General features: G+C 35.4%; 1 protein-coding gene across 8 annotated transcripts in view; it reads left to right on the top strand.

The window, feature by feature from the left end:
- LARP1B (La ribonucleoprotein 1B) overlaps window positions 1-18,598 on the top strand; it is a 128,215-nt gene extending 109,617 nt beyond the window's left edge. For 4 of the 8 annotated variants that reach the window (XM_042983923.1, XM_042983924.1, XM_042983921.1 and 1 more), the window contains 6 exons: window positions 3,516-3,676; window positions 4,063-4,207; window positions 8,624-8,733; window positions 9,451-9,578; window positions 17,931-18,075; window positions 18,540-18,598. In XM_042983923.1, the coding sequence (XP_042839857.1) occupies window positions 3,516-3,676; window positions 4,063-4,207; window positions 8,624-8,733; window positions 9,451-9,578; window positions 17,931-18,075; window positions 18,540-18,583 (733 nt within the window). In that variant the 3' untranslated portion in view covers window positions 18,584-18,598. Of the gene's footprint in view, window positions 1-3,515; window positions 3,677-4,062; window positions 4,208-8,623; window positions 8,734-9,450; window positions 9,579-11,369; window positions 11,645-16,708; window positions 17,024-17,930; window positions 18,076-18,539 lie in introns of those variants that run through there. The other 4 variants (XM_015541899.2, XM_007091807.3, XM_042983922.1 and 1 more) reach the window with 3 other exon arrangements.
- The last annotated feature ends 6,388 nt before the right edge of the window (window positions 18,599-24,986 follow it).

Here is a 24,986-nt window from a genome sequence, read left to right as displayed (position 1 = left end):
CCTGAGTTGTTAATGTTAGCCATTCTGAAAGGTGTGAGGTGGTATCTCGTTGTGGTTTTGATTTGTATTTCCCTGATGATGAGTGATGTTGAGCATTTTTTCATGTGTCAGTTGGCCATCTGAATGAATAGGACTGGTATTCTTATAAGAAGAGGACATAGGCATATCATTCTACACATACAGAGAGGAAAAGCCACGTGAAGACAAATTGAGAAGGTAGCTCTCAGTAAGCTTGGAAGAGAGACCTCATCAGAAACCAATGCTACTGGCACTTTGATCTGAGACTTTGTAGGAGTGCTGACAATACTGTCTCCATCTTTGGCCTTCCTTCTTGTTCTTCTCTGTGCAATGATCTCCCTTGGGCCTGTGCGTTCCAGGCACAGTGGAGGTTACTGTATGTCCTAGCTGGAATGAGGGAGAGTTTATTCTGATTATCCCTCTGGTGTATAGATTGCACCACTTTAGATAACTAGTAGAGTTGCTTCTGTCACACAGATCGTGCTACTTTGGATAATTACCCTTTGTTCTCACGTCAGTGATCCCCCCCATTCTATAGATTCTATGGATTAAGGTCTGGACTTCATGGAAAATAGCCGCATAGTGGTGAGATTGTCCACCCAATCCCCCTGACAGTAAAGTTGCCCTGAATAAAACTCTGTGTAAGCAGTATGGAGTGGCTTGCTTTGTTTTTGGTCTCAAAGTGCCTTCTCAGTCTGGAGGATACTTTACTGTCCCTCCTCTACCAACATAAATTTCTGTTGTTTAAGCCATCCAGTCTGTGGTATCTTGTTATGGCAGCCTGAGCTGTCTAATACAGGTATATATAATTTTTTTTAGCTGAAAATAATTGTTTGTGAGGGTGTGTAGAAACTGGAACCCTTGTGCATTGCTTGTGGAAATATCAAATGCTGCAGCCACTATGGAAAACAGTTTGGCATTTTCTCAAAATGTTAAAACACAGAATTACCATATGACCCAGCTGTTATACTGTTAGGTATATATCCAAAAGAATTGAAAACAGGGAGTTGAACAAACCCTTTTATGTCCATATTTATAGAAATATTATTCATAATATCCAAAAGATAAAAACAATTCAAGTGTCCATTAACAGATGTCTGCATAAACACAATATGGTATATACATACAATGGAATATTATTCAACCATATAAAAGAATGAAATTTTAATTTATGTAACAACAACATCGATGGACCTTGAAGACATGCTTATTGAAATAAGGCAGACTCAGAAGGGTAAAGATAGTATGATCCCACTTGTATAAAGTACCCAGAATAGTCTAGTTTAAATAGAGAAAGTAGAATACAGGTGATTGGGGGCTAAATGGAGGAGGAAAGGGCTAGTTATTGTTTAATAGAGTTTTTGTTGGGGATGATAAAGAAGTTTTAGGTATAGATAGTGGTGATGTTATGTAACATTGTGAATATCTAATTTTGATGAAAAGTAAGTGTGCTTAAGAATGGCTAAAATTATAAATAGTATGTGTATTTTACCATACACACAGACATGCTCACACACACTCCTAAGAAAATCACCACTGATTTTATTGGGAAAGTTTTTAAGTATTAGTGGAAACAATCAGGGTTACAGTGACAAATACAAGGTTTCCAAAATTCTAATATTTGCATAAGAACTCAAAGTTTTCCTTGACATTTTGTTCACTTTCAAGGAAACATCTGACACAAAATGAAGTCTGAATATTCATAATTTGTTTGTCGTTTTCTAATTAAAAATGTTGTTGCAAGAAAAATCAGCTGGGTCGGCTCACAACTTTATCAAACAAGTGCTTTGATTTAAGACAACTGTTTTAGTTTGAGCTGCTATAACAAACATGCCATGGACTTAAACATCTATTTCTCACAGTTCCAGGATCAGGGTACCAATGGGTCTGGTATCTGCTGAGGGCCTACTTTGTAGATGGCTATCTTCTTGTATCCTGGCATGGCAAACAGAGAGAGAGGAAGCAGCTATCCCACGTTTCTTTCTTTTTTCAATATTTATTTTTGAAAGAGAAAGAGAGACAGAGACAGAGCACTAGTGGAGGAGGGGCAGAGAGAGAGAGAGGGAGACACAGAATCCAAAGCAGGCTCCAGGCTCCGAGCTGTCAGCACAGAGCCCGACGCGGGGCTTGAACCCATGAACCGCAATATCATGACCTGAGCCAAAGTCAGATGCTTAACCGACTGAGCCACCCAGGCGCCCCCTATGTTTCTTTTTATAAGGGCACTTATCCCACTCATCAACTCTACCCTCATGTCTTAATTACCTTCTACTACCATCTTATTAGGGGCTAGGAATTTGACATTTAGTCCATAAAAATACCACTGTACTTTGATAATGCTGCAAAAGTACTTTATGCTTCCATCCCATTTTTGAAAATTGTGATTAAAAATCACATAACAAAATATTTACCACTTTAACTTTTTAAGTGTATAGTCCGGTAGTGTTAAGTATGTTCATATTGTTGTGAAACATTTCCAGAACTTTTTCATTTTGCAAAACTAAAGATTTTGTCCCATACAATAAGGGTTGAGATTTCATAAAGTTATTTATTTATTTATTTATTTATTTATTTATTTATTTATTTATTTATTTATTTTGCTTCATCAAAGACACCTTAAGTTGAAAGTGGTACTTTTTAAAATTTGCAATCACTATCACTAGTATGGAAAGTTTGGTGCCTCTGCCTCAATTTGCATTAGCAATTTTATGCACCATTACTTTAGTACTATCACTGCAAATGTGAACACAGTGAAAAGGGCAAATAATACCTTGGTGTTATTGTGAAAATGGTTTTGAGTTGCAGACTTTCTGAAGAGTTCTTGGGAAGCTCTTCAAACATCCTCAGTCTACACGTTGAAAACCACTGATTTAGATCAGTGTCTTAGAAAGAAAGAAAAATAATAAATAAAGCAAAACACAGGAAAGAACATTTGGTGATTGGATAGATGAGGGAGACCATTTAGTTCGAGTGAAAGAGGAAGAAAACCTATATTTGAATAATGGAGTGCAGATGAAAAGGAAAAAAAAAATAGACTTAGGTGAGATTTCAGAAGTAGAATTGATGTACAGAATTGCAGGTATGTCTTTGGATTCATAAAATTATTACCTTTGTGCCAGATTTTATTACTCATTTCTACTTATCCAATTTATATCATTTACCTAATTACTCATGAAAATTGAGATTTTCTCTAGTACCACAAGAAACTAAAGTAAATAATGGATCTGGAATAGGAATAAGCGAGTCATTTAGTCATGTGGTTCTACTTACTGCTTTAGTTTGAAAATTTATAACCATGTTCTTTATCAACTTCTGCGTATACCTGTGTTGAACATAAATAGCGATTCAAATATTTATCTTTATGTCTTCGTTTAGTTTTAGGGACTAATGTCTTTTCCACTGTTCAGACCCAACAACAAACAAATAGTACAAATTGGTTTAAACACTTGGTTCTTGATATTTCAGTTTGAAGGCTTTTTTTCCCCCTTCTCAAACAGCAGTTCAAATGCCTCGCCTTCAGAAGGTGCACCACTAGTAGGAAGTTATGGATGTACTCCTCATTCATTCCCAAAGTTCCAGCACCCTTCTCATGAACTTTTGAAGGAAAATGGCTTTACCCAACAAGTGTACCACAAGTATCGTCGAAGATGCCTAAGTGGTAAGATGCTTGTCCTTAAAATAGCTGTATTTAAAATTAAAATATAATATTAAAAAGTGTGACATTTAATATCAGGTTAAGATATTCTTTTGTTATAATTACCTTAAGTAAATGTGTTTATACATATTTTTATTCATGTATTTTGTAGCTTATATACATTAGGAAATGAAGTTTAGTATATTCTTGTTACTATTGACAAATGCTTAAATTTCAACAGTGAGTCAGAAAACAGATTAACATTTGTCCCTTATTTAGAAGAAAGCCAAATACATTTTAGAGATTAATATGTTTTAGTTTTCCTTATTTTAAGTTATATAAAATGTCTGCTGTTTTGACTTAATAAGTATCTTTAACAACAAAAGTTTTACTATTTTATCTTTTTCCAGAGAGAAAACGCTTGGGAATTGGCCAGTCCCAAGAAATGAATACCCTCTTTCGTTTCTGGTCCTTTTTCCTCAGAGATCACTTCAATAAAAAAATGTATGAGGAATTTAGACAACTTGCTTGGGAAGATGCAAAAGAAAATTACAGGTCAAATATTTTCTCACATTTTACAGTTGAAGGGAGTTTTCAATAAAATAATTTAAAGGGTAAAGTAGCCCAGTTTTGAACTGTGAAAGTAGAACAACATAACTGGGGAGAGGGCTGTATGTTTCCTATTGCTGCACAGCAAATTACTCCAAAACTCAGAAAATTAAAACACCAAACATTTCTTAGTTTACAGTTTCTAAGGGTCAAGACTCTAGGAACAGCTTAGTTGGGTGGTTCTGACTCAGATGTCTCATGTGCAGTCAAAGTGTTAGATTCGGCTGTAGTCTCTAAAGAGTTGACTCAGGCTGAAAGATCCTCTTCAAGCTTATTCACATGGCTGAAGCTTCAGTTCTTCACCACATAGGCCTACTACTCGGCATTTAATGACATGACTTCAGAGCAAATGATCTAAGAAAGGTGAAGAACTTCTAAGACAAAGACTTGATGTCTTGTATAGCCTATGTTTGAAAGTGACATACCATCACTTTCGCCATGTTGTATTATTCACACAGACCAACCTTGGTACCATCCCTGGTAGGAGAAGATTACCCAAGATTGAGAATACCAGGAGGTAGGATCATTTGGAACCATCTTAGGGGTTGGTGCAAATTCCAAATGAAATTTGAAAGAGCCGTTAGAGACTTCCCTTGCATGTGCACTTACGTCCCCAAATTGACAAATACTTAGAGCCGAATTAGTTGTTAAGATGCCTTGAGCCAAGAAAAAATAAGGCCTCTCATGATATGTCCACACTCATCTATCAAATCTCATTTTTTCCTACTAGTGCTCTGGTCCTCTAGGCAACAATATTACTGAACATGTTCTCTGAATGACCCAAGTTATTGCATCTAGATAGCTATACATATTCTTACCTCTGGTTATTCTGTTCTTCCTCCCTCTGCATTGCTAACTCATTCTTTTCATCCAGGCTAGACCTTGCTTCCTTGAGAAGTATTCAGGATAAGTTTTGAAGTTTCCTATAGGACAGAGTTGGGACCAAACTGAAAGGGTCAGAAAGAACATGAAGTAGACTTATGCAAGCAATTTATTCCTGGGAAGGGGAAGAAAGGAAGAGATGGAAAGAAGAAAAAAAGATAATTTTACACTCAGTATTTACTTAAATTTGCCGTTCTAAAAATGGATTCTACTTATAAATCTTAAATAAGAATATATTGTTAACCAAATATTGTGATCTTTGAGAAGAATACAAAAAATAAATTTTTCGGGAAAAAAAATTGCATTTACCCTGACTTGTAGAAAAAATAGACTTTAATTTTCATCCAGAATATTTATCTTCATTAGGAATGACAGATACATAGCATGTGTACCTCTATTTCTCTCTCTTCTATTCCTGACCTCTCTAATCAATCCCAAAACTGTTTAAATAATGTTCTTGAATTCAGATTTTTGGTCTTTCTTACCACAGTTTTAATAGCTACTTCCAATTTACCAGGTTTAGCACAAAAGGAAAAACTTGCCATTTTTGATTTTGGTGTTATTCAAATATATTGACAACAAAACATTTTGATATTATTCAAACTATGGTTTGCTACTCCTTAGTGGGTTGTGAAATCAGTTTAGTAGTTTGAAAAATGTCCGACTGCACTAAACATAGTAAGGTTAAAATTTTTTATAATTTATATAAACATGCAAATTTAGAATTGTTTGCAAAGCTTATATATGCTTTTATGTATACTTGTATATATGAGTATTGTGTCACCAGATAAAATATTTTTCTTACTATTAGATTTAGAAAAGTTTGAGGGGCACCTGGGTGGCTCAGTTGGTTGAGCATCCAACTCCTGATTTCAGCTTAGGTCATGATCCCAAGGTCTTGGGATTGAGCTCAGGATTCTCCCTTTCTCTCTTCTCCCTCTATCCCCCTCCCCCACTCATGCTGTGTCTCTCTAAAATAAAAAGCAAAGTTTGAAAGTCACTGTTATTACTCTCAGTGTCTTTTGCTGTTTCTGCAAACAATTTCTGTTTGTTCTTCAGGACTTTCTAATAACTTTCTGATATGCCCATGCCTATCCAAGTCTAGGTTGGGAATTCTTTTTTTGTGTTCCTATATCAGTCTGTATGTTTCTAGTGGTTTTTAACACATAATTTTGGGTCTGTTTCTGCAATGTTCATGACTAACCTGGATTAGCTCTTCCTTAGGAAGTATGTAGCACAGTTATTGTTAAGCATCTGAAGGCTTTGAAATCAGGGCCAAATTTGAATCCCAGCCTATTAATTCACTGTGGATTGGCAAATTATTAATCACAATAAGCTTCAGCTTCTTTTTACAGTAGGGGAAATTGTGGTAGATACCCTCAAAGGGTTATTGTGAAGATAAAACAAAACATGTTACCTGATACACAGTAAGTGCTCAATAAATTGTTACTGTTATTAGAAAGATTAGTACTGAATCTATCCATTGACTAAATTCAGCAGTAGGATAGTTTTAAGAAGGAAGGAGAGAAATAACCTTTATTATCTTCAATGTGCCATCTCTGGTCTAAGTACTTTATAAATATTTGTGTCATCTATTCTTGAAAAGTATGATATTGTTATCCCCATTTTCAGGGATGTAATTACAGGCCCAGAATTCAAATATAGTTCTTTCTGCTTCTTATCCTTTATATTTTCCACTCATCTAAGCTTTCTCACAATGAGGGGTAAGTGAATAAATGGCAACTGAGAGGCTGGCCATTTGCCCCTTGTCTTCACTTCAGCAGTTATGCTGCATAGTTGGATTGCGATTAATGTTATACTTCTGAAAAAAAAAATAATGTCATACTTTTGGTCTTTGGAATTGATTTGCTAAAAATTAAGACTAAAAATCCAAATATTGTAGTAGTCTATTGGCCTTTACCAATAACCTCTAAGAATTCTAACATTCTTCTAGAATGTCATTTACTTGATAAAACCCAAAACATTCTCAATTCTGCTTTCAAGAAAGAAAGAAAAAAAAAAGAAGAAGAAAAGAAAAGACAGAGACATAGGCTTCACTGCCAAAGATTCGGATTTCATTGGTTTGGAGAAAAGCCTTGGCATCAGTATTTTTTAAAAGCTCTCCAGATGATTCTTACATATAGCCAAGGTTGAGATATCAATGCTTTATATTTATATTTATATTTATATTTATATTTATATTTATATTTATATTTATAAAGTATATAAGCTAATATCAGTATAATATCACATAAGAGGAGTGTCAAGGCATGTTTGTCATTTCTGAGCTGGTGATTCTTTAGTCCTTAGTCCCCTTAGCCTTCAGTCATATAAGCTCAAAGAATAGTATCACTTATGGCTACCAAAACAAGGGGCTCAGGTCAGTGTGTGGAGGTAGTTGGTAGTCCTACATTTCTCTTGGTAGCTTGCCAAGAAACCTATTTATTCTTCTGGACAGACCATCGCTTTCCATCTTGTAAATAAGGTAGTTACAAAAGACACACACACACACACACACACACACACACACACACACACACACACCTTCACATGAATAAAAGCCAGGCAAAATTATGTTGCAGGTAATGAAGAAATTGTAGTATTTATTCCACTAAGGCACCCAGAATGACTTAAGGATTCTAACTAGGAATCTATTAATTGCGACTTGTTTTAGTTGAGTAAGCTAGACATGGTCCTTTTACTGCTGTTCTGAAGACTGTGTTCACTGTCATGGGTTCTGCTCATCACCATTAATTAAATTAAAGATTGAGCCCATGTAGTTTGCTGATCCACTGTCCAAAATTTGTCTTGGGTTCTCTAGGTAGCTTTAGAAGAAAACAAGGAAATTTGCTTTCTGATTTTATGTAGTGATTACAGTTGTTTTAGCAAAATATCTTTTATGAGATGTACTTTATAGCTAAAGTAGGGAAGATCTATTAGGAGCCATTTAATTAGGTTTGTCATTTATAGTTGAATAGGTCAACCACACATAGGGTCTAGGGCACAGAGTATAGTCTTTATCTCTCTTGAGTAAAGATTATATTCAAGAGTATTTAAAACCACACACAAACATACCATTATAAACCTTGGTCTGGGAAAAATCTAAAACATTCTTAATGCCACTGAATCTTTTGGACATTTCTTCAGAAATACCAGGGAGAGATCCTCTGTCCAAAGGAAGACAACTCTGGTTGTCCACAGGCTGCCTGTCATTCTGCAGGTTCCCATTATAGTTCCATGAGGTGCTATGGCTGAGTGAACAAAAATAGCAAAGCCATCCATGAATTACTAATTAACCATTTCAGCTAAAAACAAACAAACAAAAACCTGCATACTAAAATTTACATACATTTAAGCTCTTCTGTTTTTTTGCTTGGGGTTATTTGTGTCATGTTTCCATGTATCAGTGCTGCTAAGTATGAAATCTTCACATTGTCATAGCAAAATTTTTATTGTAAACCATTCATTTCCTTTCCGCAGGTATGGATTAGAATGTCTGTTCAGGTTTTATAGTTATGGACTAGAAAAAAAATTCAGACAAGAAATTTTTAAGGATTTCCAAGAAGAAACCAAAAAAGACTACGAATCTGGTAAAACAAAACATCCCAATAATCTTATTCTATTTAGAAATTGTAAACCTGAGTCAATAAATAGAGAGAGTTCATAACTCTTTTTTTTCAGAGTAGGCCATTTAAGACCTTCAGGCCACTATTATGGTTCTTGATGAAGGATGGATGGAGCACCATATAGTAAGAAGGCCATTCCTATAATGTGTTAGAAAATAACCATACCCATGTGTTTCCTTTATGAAGTAGTATTTTGCCATTTTTTCCTCAACAAAACATGAAAATAATACTCACTGATGTTCCATTACTTGAAAACTCTTTGTTACATCAGCAGGTAGGCTTCAAAAGATGGATTAGCACAGTGGGTAATGGTGCTGACTTTGGGCCAAATGCATAGGTCCGAATCCCATTTCCACTACTTAGTAGCTGTGTGACCTTGGTTAAGTTACTTAGCTTTGTTAGCCTCAGTTTACTCATCAGTAATATATATAAGTATCTATATTACAGGGTTGTATGTGGTTCAAATTAGTTTAATAAATAAAAACCATTTAAATAATACTTGTTACATAGTGGATTCTTACTAAATGTTAGCTGCCATTATTATTACAACATCTTATTCTCAAGAACTAGATAAAGTGTTTGCTGGAAGGTAAATGATTAATTGCTGGTAGGATCATGTTCAATATGAATCATTTTTAAAATTCTATATAATTTAATGTGTATACTTTTCTTTGTTATTAGGTCAGCTGTATGGATTAGAAAAGTTTTGGGCTTATCTAAAATATTCTGAATCTAAGACGCAGTCTATTGACCCAAAACTTCAGGAATACCTCTGTAGCTTTAAGAGGTTAGAAGACTTCCGCATTGATGTAAGTTTTAAGTCCTTTCTTCTGTAGTCTTTTTTTTTTAACGTGTATTTATTTTTGAGACAGAGAGACAGAGCATGAACAGGGGAGGGGCAGAGAGAGAGGGAGACACAGAATCTGAAACGGGCTCCAGGCTCTGAGCTGTCAGCACGGGGCCCGACGCGGGGCCCGAACTCACGGACTGTGAGATCATGACCTGAGCCGAAGTCGGACGCTTAACCGACCAAGCCACCCAGGCGTCCCGATCTTCTGTAGTCTTTTTATTACCTTTAGATTTTGAGCTATCAGTGACTTTCTTAACTTTGATTTTATAATTTTTATTTTTTTAACTTATTTCACAATTTTAATTTTCCAGTTTTGAAATCACACTTTAAAACAGGTGCAAAAATAGTACAGAGAATTCCCATATACTCTGTTTACCCAGATTTCCTAAATATTAACATCTTACATAACCACAGTCCAATTATCAGTTCACTTTAATTTTGATAAGCCCCTATAATTAAACATTTTATAGATTTAGTAACTTTTATGTGGATATGTTACTAATTTCTCACACCACTTTGAAAATTTTTCACTTTCTATGTACCTTCATCCTATAGTTTCCTAAAATGTGCTAATGTAACATGTATTTAGGTTTCCCCACACAATAAAGGTAGGACAAGAATATTATATACATATGTAGAGACAGGAGAATAAACTTTAAACGATTTGACAAGGAAAGCATTACAAAGAAAGAATGGGATGAAAATAAGATAAAAGGAGGAAAAAGAGAAATAAGGACAGAAAAATCAAAAGAACAGAAAAGAGAGAGGTAGAAGGAATGCTAGGTCCATCTCTGCTTAGTATTGTAATTTGTTTGTCTTATATTTTGTGTAAATAGGTTTGATGGCCTAGCGATGGAATTAATAGACGTGCTTGTCTCTGGAATTAAAGTGTTTCTAGAGTAGCCTAGCCAGTTCTTTCACAAAGACATCCTTGCTCTGTAATAGTGACTTTTGCCCTATCTGAACAGGAACTAAGAATTCAGGCCTCCGCTTTTAAATACAATGGAAGATTGGAGAGGAGGTTATGGTCTTAACTTGTCTACAAATGAAAATATTAGTCTGGTGGTGGGTTCCCAAATCTTTGTAATTGGAAAGGCCTTAAAAGCTGACTTTTTTTTTTTTTTTTTTTTTTTGAGTGCAGAATATGTTTTCACTGCCTACCCTCTCCTTGCTTGCAGTCTGAGGGGACTTGGGAGCTTTATGGATATTTATGTTTGAAAATGTTTAAAATTAATACATCAATAATGCTTTCTGGTCTCCTTATTCTAGAAACCCTAGATAGACTTTCAAACTTGCTAAAGATTATTTAACTTGGTGTCTCTTTCCCCCCTGCTGCTTTCATTTATCTGTTAAACATTATCATTCAAACAAGCCTAGGATAGGTGTTTAGGGTTGAAAGGGACTGGAGTTGACAGAGGTTGAATAAAGCACATAAAAAGTCTCTTTGAAACATTTTCTTCGAGGCAGGGAAGCTAGCTTTATATTTATGCTCTGCAATGTAGTTCAAGCCCCAAAACATATGAGAATCTTAATAAACACATGTTGAGTGAAAGAATGAACAAATACTAGTAGGCTGATTTAGTTGAGGAAGAAATGTAATACTTTAAATTGCTGTTAAGTTTTCGTTATGCTAATAAAATCTACTGAAGTGCCAACGTAGTTTCCTTCTTTCTTGAAAAAGCCTGGCCTTACATTTTGAAGGGAGGAAAAATAGTAAAATTGTCACTATGTTGTCTTTCATAATTTGCAGCCCCCTATTAGTGAGGAATTTGGAAGAAAAAGACATTCATCTACTTCTGGTGAGGACAGTAGTCGTCATAGACTTCCATCTAATTCCTCTACAAAGCTACCAAATGCTGCTAAGCCTACATCTGCTAATCAGCTTTAGGTCCCAATAAACTCTCCCAGAAGGAATACTTCACAGGAGTCCAGTGACAATTCACACCAGAAAAGTGCTGCCTCAGTTTCAACAGATGGTGAAATGCCTGAGAAATAGACTGTTATGAAAGTTGTTTGCCCTTGAAATCAACATTTGCATCAGTATTTATTTGGGAAAAATCTTCTGATGTTTAATTGTGATCATCACAAAAAAGAAAAAGGAGGAAAAGTGGTAGCATTTTTTTCTAACAAGATAAATTCTAAAAACATTTTCCCTGATGTCATGAGCAAGGATAGTTTTGGTGACCTTTTATAGAGATCCTCTATTAATGTATTTTGGTCCCAGTATTTCTTTTTCAAAGCAATTGTTTACAAGAACAGCATTCCTTAAATATATACAAAAACAATGCCTATATACAAAAAGGAATGCCTAACATTTCAGCTCATACTTCTTAAAGAAGATACAGTATGTTGTATTCATCTCTTCTATAGAGCTTTCCTAAAGAATCCGATCACCCCGTTATCAATTCATATTTGAACTTATCAAAAACAAAGGCAGATTACGTATATATTTTTTAAATTCAGAAAAAGAATATGAAATGATACATTTGCTTTTCTTGTTGATGTATAGTTTAAGGAAACTTTTTTTTTCTTTTTTTACTAAAGTAGAACTATATTGCAGTTAAATTGGAGTATGAAGTATGTGCACTTTGGATGCTGAGTTTGCTTTCTTCTCCCTAGTCATACCTCATGATTTCCATAGTTATTGTTGTGCTGGTGTGGAGTGTTCTGAATTGGCATCAGCTGGTTACATATTAGAAGTGATTTGCTTTCTGTGACTCTGTATAAGCCTGCACAAGTAATTGAAAACTGGTTGGGATTGGTTGGAATATTGTCCTAAATCAATTAAATCTCACACTGTTTTGAATGCATCTGCTATTTGTACATCTGCAGGTGGGTATGTCACAAGAAGTCAAATTATCTTCAATTTAAAAGGAGTAGTTTTTCCTGTTTCTTTTAGTTTTGTTTTGTGCTCATGTTTTCAAGAGTTATAGCAAATTTATTTCTAATTTTTATTGCTCTTGCAACTGATGTAAATGATAGTTTCAGTTTTGTGGGAATTAAAAAAAAATAAAGCGCTTATTCTAAATTATTTGAATTGATTTTTAATTATTTTGTTTAGATATAGTTGAAAAGCAAAAATATTCAAATTCTGCTAGTAGAAAACCACTCTATTTTGTGAATGAAATTTCAGTTATAAACCTATATCCAATTTATTTACCACATATATTTTCTTGGCAGAGCAGCCAGTTTAATACACTAAATTATTATTTTCTTTTTGATGTTTTTATAGGATGACAACATTGAAAAACATACAATCTTTGGATAAATGGGCTATTCATCAGTAAATGAGATTTTCATTAGTTCATTAGTTTCACCCATGCATAAATGATAATCTGCAGTTTTGTATACAATATTTGGGGGTTATTTTGATGTGTTAATTTTAAGAAATAGTCAAATTTGAATATTCAGAAAATAAATTTACTTAGAGATGTTGGAAAGAGGATGCAAAACAACTAAAGATTAGAATAATAAATTTCTAAATGTTTTCTTAAGTGGATATGTAGTTCTGGCTTTTCACTGAGAAATTTCCAAACCATGCTTATTAGCTTTAAGGGGATCTCTTGAAATAATCTAAAAAGTTTTCTTGATATCCTTTTTGTGCTGAACACATACATATGAAACATGTATTTAAGATTATTTCCACTCACCATATACAAATGTAAATTTGGAGAATTGTATATTTTATATGAAAATAGTAATCAAGAGTTTTGTGATGTGTAATAAATTAGAAATTTTATATTATTTTTATTATAAAAGTAATACATATAACTGGAAAGTTTAGAAAAGCACAAAGAAGAAAATAAAGTACCTTTTTAAAAAAAGAAAAAAACAAAATTGGCATCATGCTATACATATAGTGTTATGACCTTTTTTCACATATTAGAGGTGAGCATTTCCTGATGTCATTAATATTTTTACACTATGACTTTTACAAGTTATGTAATATTCCAGCAGGTACTTCACATTGCATCATAGTTTATATTTAGCTAATCTCCTGTTGTTGAACTTTAGCATGTGGCCAGGTTTGAGCTGTTACAAACAACAATTTAATAATATTCCTACCGATAAATCTTTGTGTATATATCAAATTGGACTTGCAGGGACATTCACATTATGCCACTTCACTCTTATGAAAGACCTATCTTAGTACGGTAGTGGCTTTTCTCATAAAAGTGAAAATCCTCTTTGGATTTCTTTCAGTTCTCAAAAACAGATACTAAGGTAGGTCTTTTGTAAAAGTAAAGTGCTGTAACAAGAACTTGAGGAAAGTGAGGGATACTGCTCTTTACGCCATTTCAATTTATGAAAGGTTTCTTAAGAATGCTTTACTCGGATGGCTGGGGACACCTGTATTGCTAGCATAAATTCGTAGGAGTTGAAATTCGAAGTAGAAATGTGTTCCCATTCTAACACACTCTAGAGTGGTTGCATGGTTTATACTGAACCAACAGCATCTGCTTTCCTGCATCCTCACCAACACTGGTTATTATAAATCTTTCTCTTTGATAAATTGAGAAATAAAAACACTATTTTAATGTCATTATATTAATGAGGTTATTAATGAGTGGTAGTTTTTATTGTTTATTAACTATATTATTTGTAGATGGCTTGATCATATCCTTTATGTCTTTCATGATTATCTTTTTCTGATTGATTTATAGAGCTTTTATACTTATCAAGACATTAACCTTTTGCTTTCTAATTTTTGTTTCTGTATGTTTAACATGGTATGTATATTTTTTGGTAAAAAATTTTAAAAATTTACTCCTTAAATTTTAAATTTAAAACTCAAGCAAATAAAAGCATTGTTATTCAATGAAAAGAAAAACATTATTGACTATAAATCTAAACAGCCCTACCCAAAATTTATGTAAGTCCCTAGAGACTTTAGATGCTTCCTTTTCAATTTTATAAGTAAAAAGGCAACGTTAAAATATTTAAATCCAACTACTTATTTTTTTTAAGAAATAGGTGGGGCCAAATTTAGAATTTTTTTGTACTAAAAGTAGTTATAAGGAAGAAACTTAGGTTTTAAAATCCATATTTTAGTTTTAAAATAGATTTTATGTTTTAAACTTGTGTTTCTAGTTTTGGACTCCACTCTAACATTCTCTCCTTAACTTTTTCCGACATACTTCTCCTTGTTATTATACCAAACAGTGTTACCACTCTCCTTTCTGTGCTTAATCTTTTTGTTCAGTTAATTTTTTAGTTCTTATCAAACTGCTTATTTTTATTTTATTCTTGTATAGAAGACTGATCCAATAGAGAGTAATACCTGATTCTATCACCACTAGATGGCAGAATGGAATAAGTCAGATCTGTAGTCCTTTGACAGGAGTGTGTGTGTGTATGTGTGTGTGTGTGTGTGTGTGTGTGTGTGTGTGTGTGTGTGTGTGTGTTTTGGAGAATTCTCACTCCATCTTGTGGTGACATATAATTAAATCAATTACTCTTGCATTCCTAATAGTCGTAGGAGTCTCAGCAACTCATGATTACCTTGTTAGGGCAATGCCAAACTGTGCTTAAGTTATTAGTAAATAAACACAGCATTGATTTGTATGGTTAAAGATAAAAATACTCTTGCTTTGGGTTTTTGTCCACTTACTTTAAAACTTAAAGTACTTCATTAACATTATTTGTGATTAACTCTCAAGATATAAACAAACAAGAAAATTGTAAGATACATCTGTTTAAATGTGTGGCTAACCTAAGCTATGCATTTAATTCACACAGCAAGTTAGTGAATGGATCCTGCCTGAAATATGAGAAACTTAAAATTAGATGTTACTTAAAAATTTTTTTATTAAAAATTTTTTTTAATGTTTATTTATTTTTGAGATAGAAGAGTGTGAATGGGGGAGGGCAGAGAGTGAGGGAGACACAGAATCCAAAGACTTCCAGGCTCTGAGCTGTCCACACAGAGCCCAATATGGGGTTTGAACTCATGAACCATGAGATCATGACCTGCGCCTAAGTCAGATGCTTAACCGACTGAACCACCCAGCAGCCCCTAGATGTTACTTTTATAATATAATTGTTATCACACAGCTAGTTGAATGGCAGAGCAAGAATTTGAATTCAAGTAGTCTAGCTCTATACCCCAAGCTCTTCATCTTAACCAGACTGTTCTTTAACAGTTTGAAACATTGAAACATATGGATACTGACTCTAAAACTGAACTGCAATGATTCTTAACTATTATGAAATTGAGTGTTAAGTCTCCTGGTTAAGACTGTTAGGTTTTTGTATCATGGACGTCCTCTGCAGTAATGAATGGTATAGTAGAACATTTAAATATGTACATTGAGTGCTATATGGTACCTCTTTTGGGGGAAAATCATGATTAGGGAACAATATCATTTATGTATTTAAATGTTTTCCAGAGTTAGGTATGGTAAAAAAAAAAAAACAACAACAAAAAAAAAAAACTAAACTGAACATCTTATCCAGAACATGATTATGAAATTTTGTATTACATTAGGGTTATTATTGTCAAGCAACAATACTATAGTGTTCATAAATAATGGTATGTTAGTCTCAAAAAAGCTTGAAGGAAATATGCCACACAGTTAATTAAAAGGAAGCACATCTGGCTTTATACTTTACCAATTTTCCCAATTAACTTGGCCAATTAAGACATGATTTGGTTAATAGAATGGTTTCTACCAATGTACTATACATATTTGCTTCAGTGAAAAAAGCAGAATGTGCTCTTTGTTGTTTTAATTTTGTTTTCTCCAGGTAGTATTCCAGGTCTATAAAATTGAATACTTCTTTGCATGTTTTAAAATATATTAGACCTTCATTACAACATGAACATAATCATAGTACTGCTATGTTTAATGTTAAAATATTCTGGTTTCCAGTTGAATGCCAGTATAACCTAAGAGGAATCTGCCTTTTATGAGAAGGGCTTTGAAAGGGGGAGGCTCTGTGAGACCCCAAAATTTAGTATGTAGAATTTTATATACTTACAAGTTCTTTGGGGGAGATAATCCATGAATCTGAACTATTGTAATGTCTCACTTTTAGTTCTCTCCTCTTATATATTGAGTAATAATTTTGCTTATTATGTTTTTCCAGCATCACCACTATGTTACTTTTGCCTCATCATAAATATCCAGTCTCTGAGCAGGATATGAGAATCTGCCTTTCCATGACCCATGGCCTCTCCCAGGCTCAGTGACGCTCCGATGACCTCCCACTGCCACTCACTGCTTCTCACTTCCTTTTGCATGAACCAGAGTATATAATCTAAAGACCAAGGGAGGCTTAAAAATAGCTCCCACATTTGTCAAAAACACTTTAAGAAACTTCTCTGGGTTGTCAAGGCAGTATGGTATAATGCAGTGGTACTCAATTTGGGCGTAATACTTTCAGAGGAGTTTACATAGACATAAATCATTTTAAAGGAATCAATTTCCAGATTCTCAACTTCTGTAAGTACTCTTTTGTAAAACTGATTTATCTGGTCAATATGCTTGAGTTCCTGGTAATCTCTTTCCCACTTTATAATTTCCTTACCCATCCCAAGTATTACTCTTGATGTGAAAGCCATTATGGGCCACACAAAGGTGAAACCTTCTTTAATGATTCGTTGAGCTCTCATAAATTCAAGATTTGCTGAATTTGTGTTTAAGAATATTTCTGTTAAGAGTAAGGCTTTGTTGGGGTGCCTGGGTGGCTCGGTTGGTTAAGCATCCGACTCTTAAATTTGGCTCAGGTCATGATCTCAGGGTCTTGGGAGCGAGCCTCACATCAGGCTCCATACTGAGCATGGACCCTCTGCTCCTCATGCACGTGCTCTCTCTCTCTCTCTCTCTCTCTCTCTCTCTCAACAAACAAACAAACAAACAAACACCTGTCTTTATTTTGCTTGGTGTTCGGTGTGTTGTTCAATGAAAGAACATATGTTTTATCAAGTCATACAGAATATAATTACTGTCCTCATTTCATCTGATAAAATGTTTAAAATTTTCTACTTCCTGTTTACAAGAAATATTATTTTAAAAATATTTGCCAGAGAAATTTGTTCTTAGCATATTAAAACATTCTCTTTCGGGGCGCCTAGGTGGCTCAGTCAGTTAAGCGTCTGACCTCGGCTTAGGTCATGATCTCTCTGTTTTGAGAGTTTGAGCCCCGCATCGGGCTCTGTGCTGACAGCTCAGAGCCTGGAGCCTGTTTCGGATTCTGTGTCTCCCTCTCTCTCTGCCCTTCCCCTCCCTGCTCGTGCTCTCTCTCTCTCTCTCTGTCTCAAAAATAAATAAACATTAAAAAAAAATTTTTTAACATTCTCTTTCATTAGATTTCATTAAAAAGTTGGATCATGATTCCTCTCAAGATATGCATTTCCAATAAACTTGTAGCAGAGATTGTCAAGCTGATTAATCCATTTCTCCTTTCCCTGCTGCATACTGCTAGACTGCAAGCCCATCTTCCTGCTGTCTCAGGTTTGCCAGTATAACTGGTTCTGGGTTTTGGAAAGGTAGAGGAACTAAGGGGCACCACTTCCAAACCTGCCCACATGATCATGCCATCTCCACGTTCATTTTTCCCTTTCTGGGCTATGTGGAAGCTACATGTTGAAGACAGTAGAGCCTCAAGATGGGAGGAACCTGTGTACCTGAATCACTGCCTCATCCCTTTTGGGATTCCATATTATCAAGCAATAGTCTTCTGTATTAAGCCATCAAGAATTTGATGTTTATCTGTTACAGTAGCTAGTATTACCTTAACTAATAACACAAAATTTACTACCTATGTTTAGTCATTACCCAAATGTGTATATATGTTGTCTTCCTCAATTCTGTATTAATATTTGTAATAAATCCAGAAAAAAAATTTTTACCAATTAGAACTTATGGTCAGAGGAAAATAAATGAAAATTTAAATTATATACTTATTTTTGTTGTAGATATGTATCTGGTGATAAGACTTTCAAACATTAACACGTATTAAAAATATGGAGAAAATGGAATGGAAATACAAGTTCTTGGAGAAGACAGAACGGTGTAAATTTTCTAAATGTTAAAGAAGGGCTTGCTCATATATTTAAAAAATGGATGTAAATGGGTTTCATTGGATTCACTTAAAAGGTGATGTTTATAATTACAAGTATCAATATTCATAATATGCTGGAAAATCTGACCTTTGCAACTATTAACATGAAAAAAATTAAATGTCAGCTTACAATTTTATGAGGAATGCATAAGTTTTGAAAATTAGAAGGTTTTCAAGCAAAAATATTTGAACACTGATGCGGGCAGGGAAAATGCAGACTTTGGAGTTAAGTAGCTCTGCAGCCAAACTCTGGTTCTGCTGTATCACTGGGCATGTTATGTTAACTTTGGGCCCTTACTCTACTCCCGGTATTTAAATGATAATGCATGTAAATTACTATCTAGCACTAACCTGCTCCTATTAAGTACTTCCGGGAGGGGAAAAAAAAATTAGCCACTCAGGTGAAAAGTAATTCATCAAATCCTTTATTTCTGAGAGTGAATGAAAAGTTAGGTCCAGCGAAGGGGAAGAACTTTATTTGGGAGAATGGGGATAATTTGGGGACAGAAGGATGAAAAGAAGCTCTGCATGGCAACATAGGACCAGAAGGGTCCTTATTTGGGAGGACACTAGGACACTAGGAAGGACAGCAAGGTTGTGAGTAAAAGGAAAGTGAAAAGGAAGCCTAAATTTGCTTTAACTTACTTTGGTTCTAGTCTACCAAGCAATTAAAATAGTTCTCAAATTTAAAAATTGCTCAAAAGATTGCTTTTAAGTTGGTGTAATTATTTTATATGTACCATATATAGCATGTACTTTATGAATCTCCTCCCTTGGGTTCCATGTGACTTCTATTTTAAGTAGCTCCAGAGTGATACCAGAGAATTAAAGTAGGTCAACTGCTACCTGCATTTGTTTCCTTTATAATTCTTTTAAATCTGAGAAAATTCAAGGCATTAAATATGGCAATTTCTTTACCTAGTATCTCTGATTCTAGTTTGTACCTACTGAGACAGCAGATGAATGCCAGTGGCCATGGCTAGAACAGAAACTGGAGAGGGCTGTGGAATTGCAAAGTTCATGCCTGGTAAATGGACAAATGCAATTAAAAGGATAGCTGGTGTCACCTGACCTTTGTTACTTTGCACGCATTTGCAAAGATGTATCTACTAGTCATGAAAGCATTATCTTTAATAGCATAAGGTTAAAAACAACCTGAATATCCATCAGTAAGGGACTTGTTATAGTATGGCTATATAATGGGATTCCATTGAGTATACCAACTCAACAGTTGATTAGAAAAAAATGGGATATTCCTTAAGGAATAATAAGGAGTAATCTGTAATCCAGGTTAAATGCAAAAAGCAAGCCTTGGGGCGCCTGGGTGGCTCAGTCAGTCAGCTAAGCCTCTGGCTCTTGATTTTGGCTCAGGCCATGATCTCATGGCATATATATACTATGATATATATGATATATATATATATATGATATATATGATATATATATATATATATATATATATATATATATATATAAATAAAATATTGTGCTGACAGTGAGAAACCTGCTTAGGATTCTCTCTCCCTTCCTCTTTGTTCTTCCCCTGCTTGTGCTCTTGCTCCCTCTCTCAAGAATTAAATAAAAAACTTTATAAAAAAAAACAAACATGGCTCACAGCAATGTGTCTAGAATTCCACCTTTTGATTTTAAAATACTTACATATCTGGCCGCCTGGGTGGCTTGGTTGGGCAGCCGACTTCGGCTCAGGTCATGATCTTGCAGTTCATGGGTTCGAGCCCCACATCAGGCTCTGTGCTGATGGCTCAGAGCCTGGAGCCTCCTTGGAATTCTGTGTCTCCCTCTCTTTCTGCCTCTCCCCCACTATGGCTCTATTTCTCTCTCTCAAAAATAAGTAAACATTAATAAAATTTTTAAATATTTACACATCTGCTTGCAAACAAATTGAATAGCCCTAGAAGGATAAATAAGAAAGTGATTAATAGGAAGTGTCCAACTTCCCCTCAGGTCTTGATCTCATAGTTCATGAGTTCGAGCCTGCATCAGGCTCTCTGCTGTCAGCACAGAGCCCACTTTGGATTCTCTGTTCCCCTCTCTCTGCCTCTCCCTCATACACTCTCTCTCAAAAATAAGCATTTTTTTAAAAAGTAATAATGGTTACCTGTGGGGAGGAGAACTGGGTAACTGGAGGGTTAGAGAGGAAGGAGACTTTTAATCTATTCTATTCCCTTTAAATTTTGTGCTATATGTTATTAAAAAGAAAAATTTAAGTTCTAAGTTTCACACATCTGAGAAATTAGGATTTATTACTACTGACTTATTGTAACATCCCCTTACATTTCTCTGTAAAGACAAACAGTACTAGCTGCTCCATACATACATACATGTATATATATGTTTATATACATATATATATCTGGATTTTTGGATGTTGGGGTTTTAAGCAGGAGGTAATAAATTATGCACCTTCTCCATCAGTGCCCCAAACCAACTCAGATATACCCAGGAGTCAGAAGAGGAAGGAGCAATATATCTATTACTGCCAGTAATGCTGGATTTGACAACTGGGTTTAATACTCCTTTGCTCAGAAAGTTGAACTTGCCTGTCCAGAGACAGCTGGACAAATGCAGGCTTCTCCTCGAAGGGAAGTGGCTCACCATTTGGAAGAGGATGAGGAGATGAGGGAAAACTGGTAAGTTCTAGGGAGTTTGGCCGGGTAAGAGGAAGGGAGAGAGGAGCTGAGCAGGACGGCTCAGTTAATCCGCCAGTCTCACCAGTAACTCACACATGGGAAGGAGAGGAGAGGAGAGAGGAGGGAGGAAACTACTTTTCCCTGTATAAGCTCCTAGAAGGCTTTTAGCGTCTATTCTGTGGACTCCAGCAGCAACGCTGGGAAAAGGAAAGCCTGGTTCCTCCCATAAACACCCAGCATTACTGCATCCAGGGCTCTGCGACTGATTACCTGTAACAACTGATCTCTGCTAATACCCCTGCAGCTAGTCTGATTACCATCCCTTGTATCCCTTGTATGCTTTGCACAGCTTCTTGCCTTTTGCACACAGTTTTCCTGGTCCTTTCTTCCCCTCAATTGGTGCCCATTTTTCTTTTTCAGGTGCAGACTAAGCTCTGCCTTGGCAGCCCCTTGCACCTCTGAGCCCTTTCAGAACATGTTCCTTGATCGCGTTGCCCCCCCCCCCCCGCGTATGTTTCCTGTCTTGTTACATTTTTCCTTATGGTTCTAGGCTGTACTACTTTAGCTTTTCAGTCCTAAAGCGATCAATTAAGGAAAGCTTAACTTCCAAAAAAAAAAAAAAAAGGAAGAAAAAAAAAAAGACCACATGGGCCACAGTTACACAATTTAGACATAGGAAACTAAGATTTGTAACTTTTGACCCATTTTAACATCCCAAATACAATATAGAAGACAATGTGTGGTGGAGGAACAGAGGCATCCCTTCCCAGGCTATGTAACTTTAGTGTACCATGAGGGAAATTTAATCTCTCTCCTTGTTCCTAGCTCTTGTTTCCCAGGATACTATGGCAATTGTTTGTTCATAGATGCCCCATAAGCTCATGGAGGCGGCTGAGAATTAAGTTGCTTATTAATTCATTTAGTCTTGACCTACATATGGTTGAATAATCACAGGGCCATCTGTCCTCCTTAATTAACATGCAGAGATGAGGAGATTGCTCTCTACCTTCTGTGGATCATGTGTGAATCTTGTCAAGAGGGCCCCAAAATGACTTGCTGCCAGAGTCCTGGCAAGTGCTTATAAGTGAAACCAACAGCTAATAGGAGAGCTTTTGTTTTTGCTTGTTTGGTCTTTTCAAAAAGGCCTCCTGTTGTGAGTAGCCCTCGCTAATTCATCAGCCAAAAGCAATCTCGTAAATGAATAAGCAATAGGGTATTTCCTTTCAGTTTAGGAGATAGAATCAGAAGTTTTCCCAGATGCGTATGAGTTCCATCTCCCACAGGCTTCCACATTTCTCACAGGGTCCTCACACTTGCCTGTATGAAATGGATGGACTAAAGCAGTCTTTTACAGAGTAGTACTACCTTTTGGTGGTTGACATGGAATGTGATGGGTTAAAAGTTGTCAACTAAAACTAGACAAACCCTGGGGCGCCTGGCTGGCTCAGTCAGTAGAGCATGCAACTCGATCTCGGGGTTGTGAGTTTCAGTCCCACGTTGTGTGTAGAGATTACATAAAAACAAAACCTTAAAAAATAATAAAAATAATAAAACTCATTGATAATTTTGGAGCTGAAACCTTGGAATATCTGTGAACTTTTATGACCAGAAATTCCTATTTAACAGTTATCAAGGACCTGACCAAATGAAGGGTTTCATAGCTTTGGTGAGATGGATGACCAAACAGTCATGTGGATGATAATAGCTTCCATGTTAGAGTGCTTCCCTGTATACTGCCATATGCTTTATATCTCTCGAGCCTCAGTATATCCTTGTGAGGTACACAGGGCAGGGTTATAATCATCATTTTATAGATCAATGAAAATAATTAAAGAGCCCTAGAAAGGTGAGATAACTTGTTAAGAATCATTGAAGTACAGAGTTGGAACTAACACCCTGATTCTGGTCTCCTTATGAAGTGCTGTTTCCAATATACTAGTACCCTGATGGAGTTTCCATGCATCCCTTACAGTACTCTGTGCCATGACAATTGACTTATAATGTGACCACAAGCTGCATTATATCTCTATGAGTGCAAAGTGAACCAATCAGACTAAAAAGACATTGACTGGGACTTTACCAGAGATGAAGAACTATGAGATAGCATGAGTTTTGAGTTTTCTTCTTTTCTCTTGAATGCATCTACCACATATTCAAGTTCACCTGCATAAAAATGACAGACTACCAAAACAATCTTGAAAAAGAACAACAAAATAGGAAGACTCACACTTAACCAATTTTAAAAAGTACTACAAAGCTACAGTAATCAAACAGTGTGGTACTGGCACACAGACATAGACCAATGAAATAGGACAGAAAGCCTAGAAATAAATCTAGAAATATATAGTCAATTAGTTTCCAACAGGGGTGCCCAGACCATTCAGATGAGATCAGGCATATTCAGGGTAGTATGGGCATAGACTGCCAAGACCAATCAACGGGGAAAGGATTATCTTTTTTTTATATATAAAGTTTTTTAATGTTTATTTTTGAGAGAGAGTGTGTGTGAGAGGGTGAGGGGCAGAGAGAGAGGGAGACACAGAATCTGAAGCAGGCTCCAGGCTCTGAGCTATCAGCACAGAGCCCAGTGTAGGGCTCAAACTCACAAACTGCAAGATCATGACCTGAGCTGAAGTCAGACACTTACCTGACTGAGCCACCCAGGCATCCCAGGATTATCTTTTCAACAAATGGTGTTGACAAAACTGGATATTCACATGCAAAAGAATGAAGTTGGACTCTTATACTATAATTGAAAAATTAACTCAGAATGGATCAAAGACCCAAATTTAAAAGCTAAAACTAGAATACTCTTAGAAGAAAATATAGGGGAAAACCTTCATGACTTTGAATAAGAAACTGGTTTCTTAAGTATTACATCAAAAGCACAGGCAAAAAAAGAAAAAAAATAGATGAATTGGACTTCATCAAAATTAAGAACTTTTGTGCATCAGATGATACTATAAAGAGAGTGGAAAGGTAACCTATAGAATGGGAGAAAATATTTGTAAGTCAATATCCAGAATATACAAAGAACTCCTACAACTCAACAACAAAAGGGCAGCCCAATTCAAAAATAGGCAACTTGAATAGACATTTTACTAAAGACAATATATAACTATAACTTGCCAGTAAACACATGAAGCGATGATCAGCATCATTTGTATTAGGGAAATGCAAATCAAAACCACAATGAGACACTACTTCATACACATGAGGATGACTATTATAAAAACAAAAACAAAAATAAGTGTTGGTGAGGATGTGGAAAAATTAAAACTTTGTGCATTGCTGGCAGAAATGGTGCAACCTCTGTGAAAAAAAGTTTGGCAGTTCCTTAAAATGTTAAACATAGAATTACCATTGACCACCTAGTCTACTTCTGAGTATATATCTAAATGACTTGAAAATGGGCTCAAAGAAATACTTGTACACCAATGTTCATAGCAGCATTATTCACAATAGCCAAAAGGTGGAAATAACCCAAATGTCCATTGACAGGTGAATGGATAAATAAAATGTGGTTTATCCATACAGTGGAATAGTACTCAGCCATAAAAAGATATCAAATTCTGATACATGTTGTTTGGATGAAACCTGAAAACATTTGCTAAGTAAAAGAAGCCAGACACAAAAGGGCAAATATTATA

This window comes from Panthera tigris, chromosome B1 (assembly GCF_018350195.1).
Source record: "Panthera tigris isolate Pti1 chromosome B1, P.tigris_Pti1_mat1.1, whole genome shotgun sequence".
In the NCBI taxonomy this organism is placed as follows: Eukaryota; Metazoa; Chordata; class Mammalia; order Carnivora; family Felidae; genus Panthera; species Panthera tigris.
The sequence above is the reverse complement of the archived record's forward strand: the minus strand, read 5'-3'. Positions and strand labels throughout refer to the sequence as shown.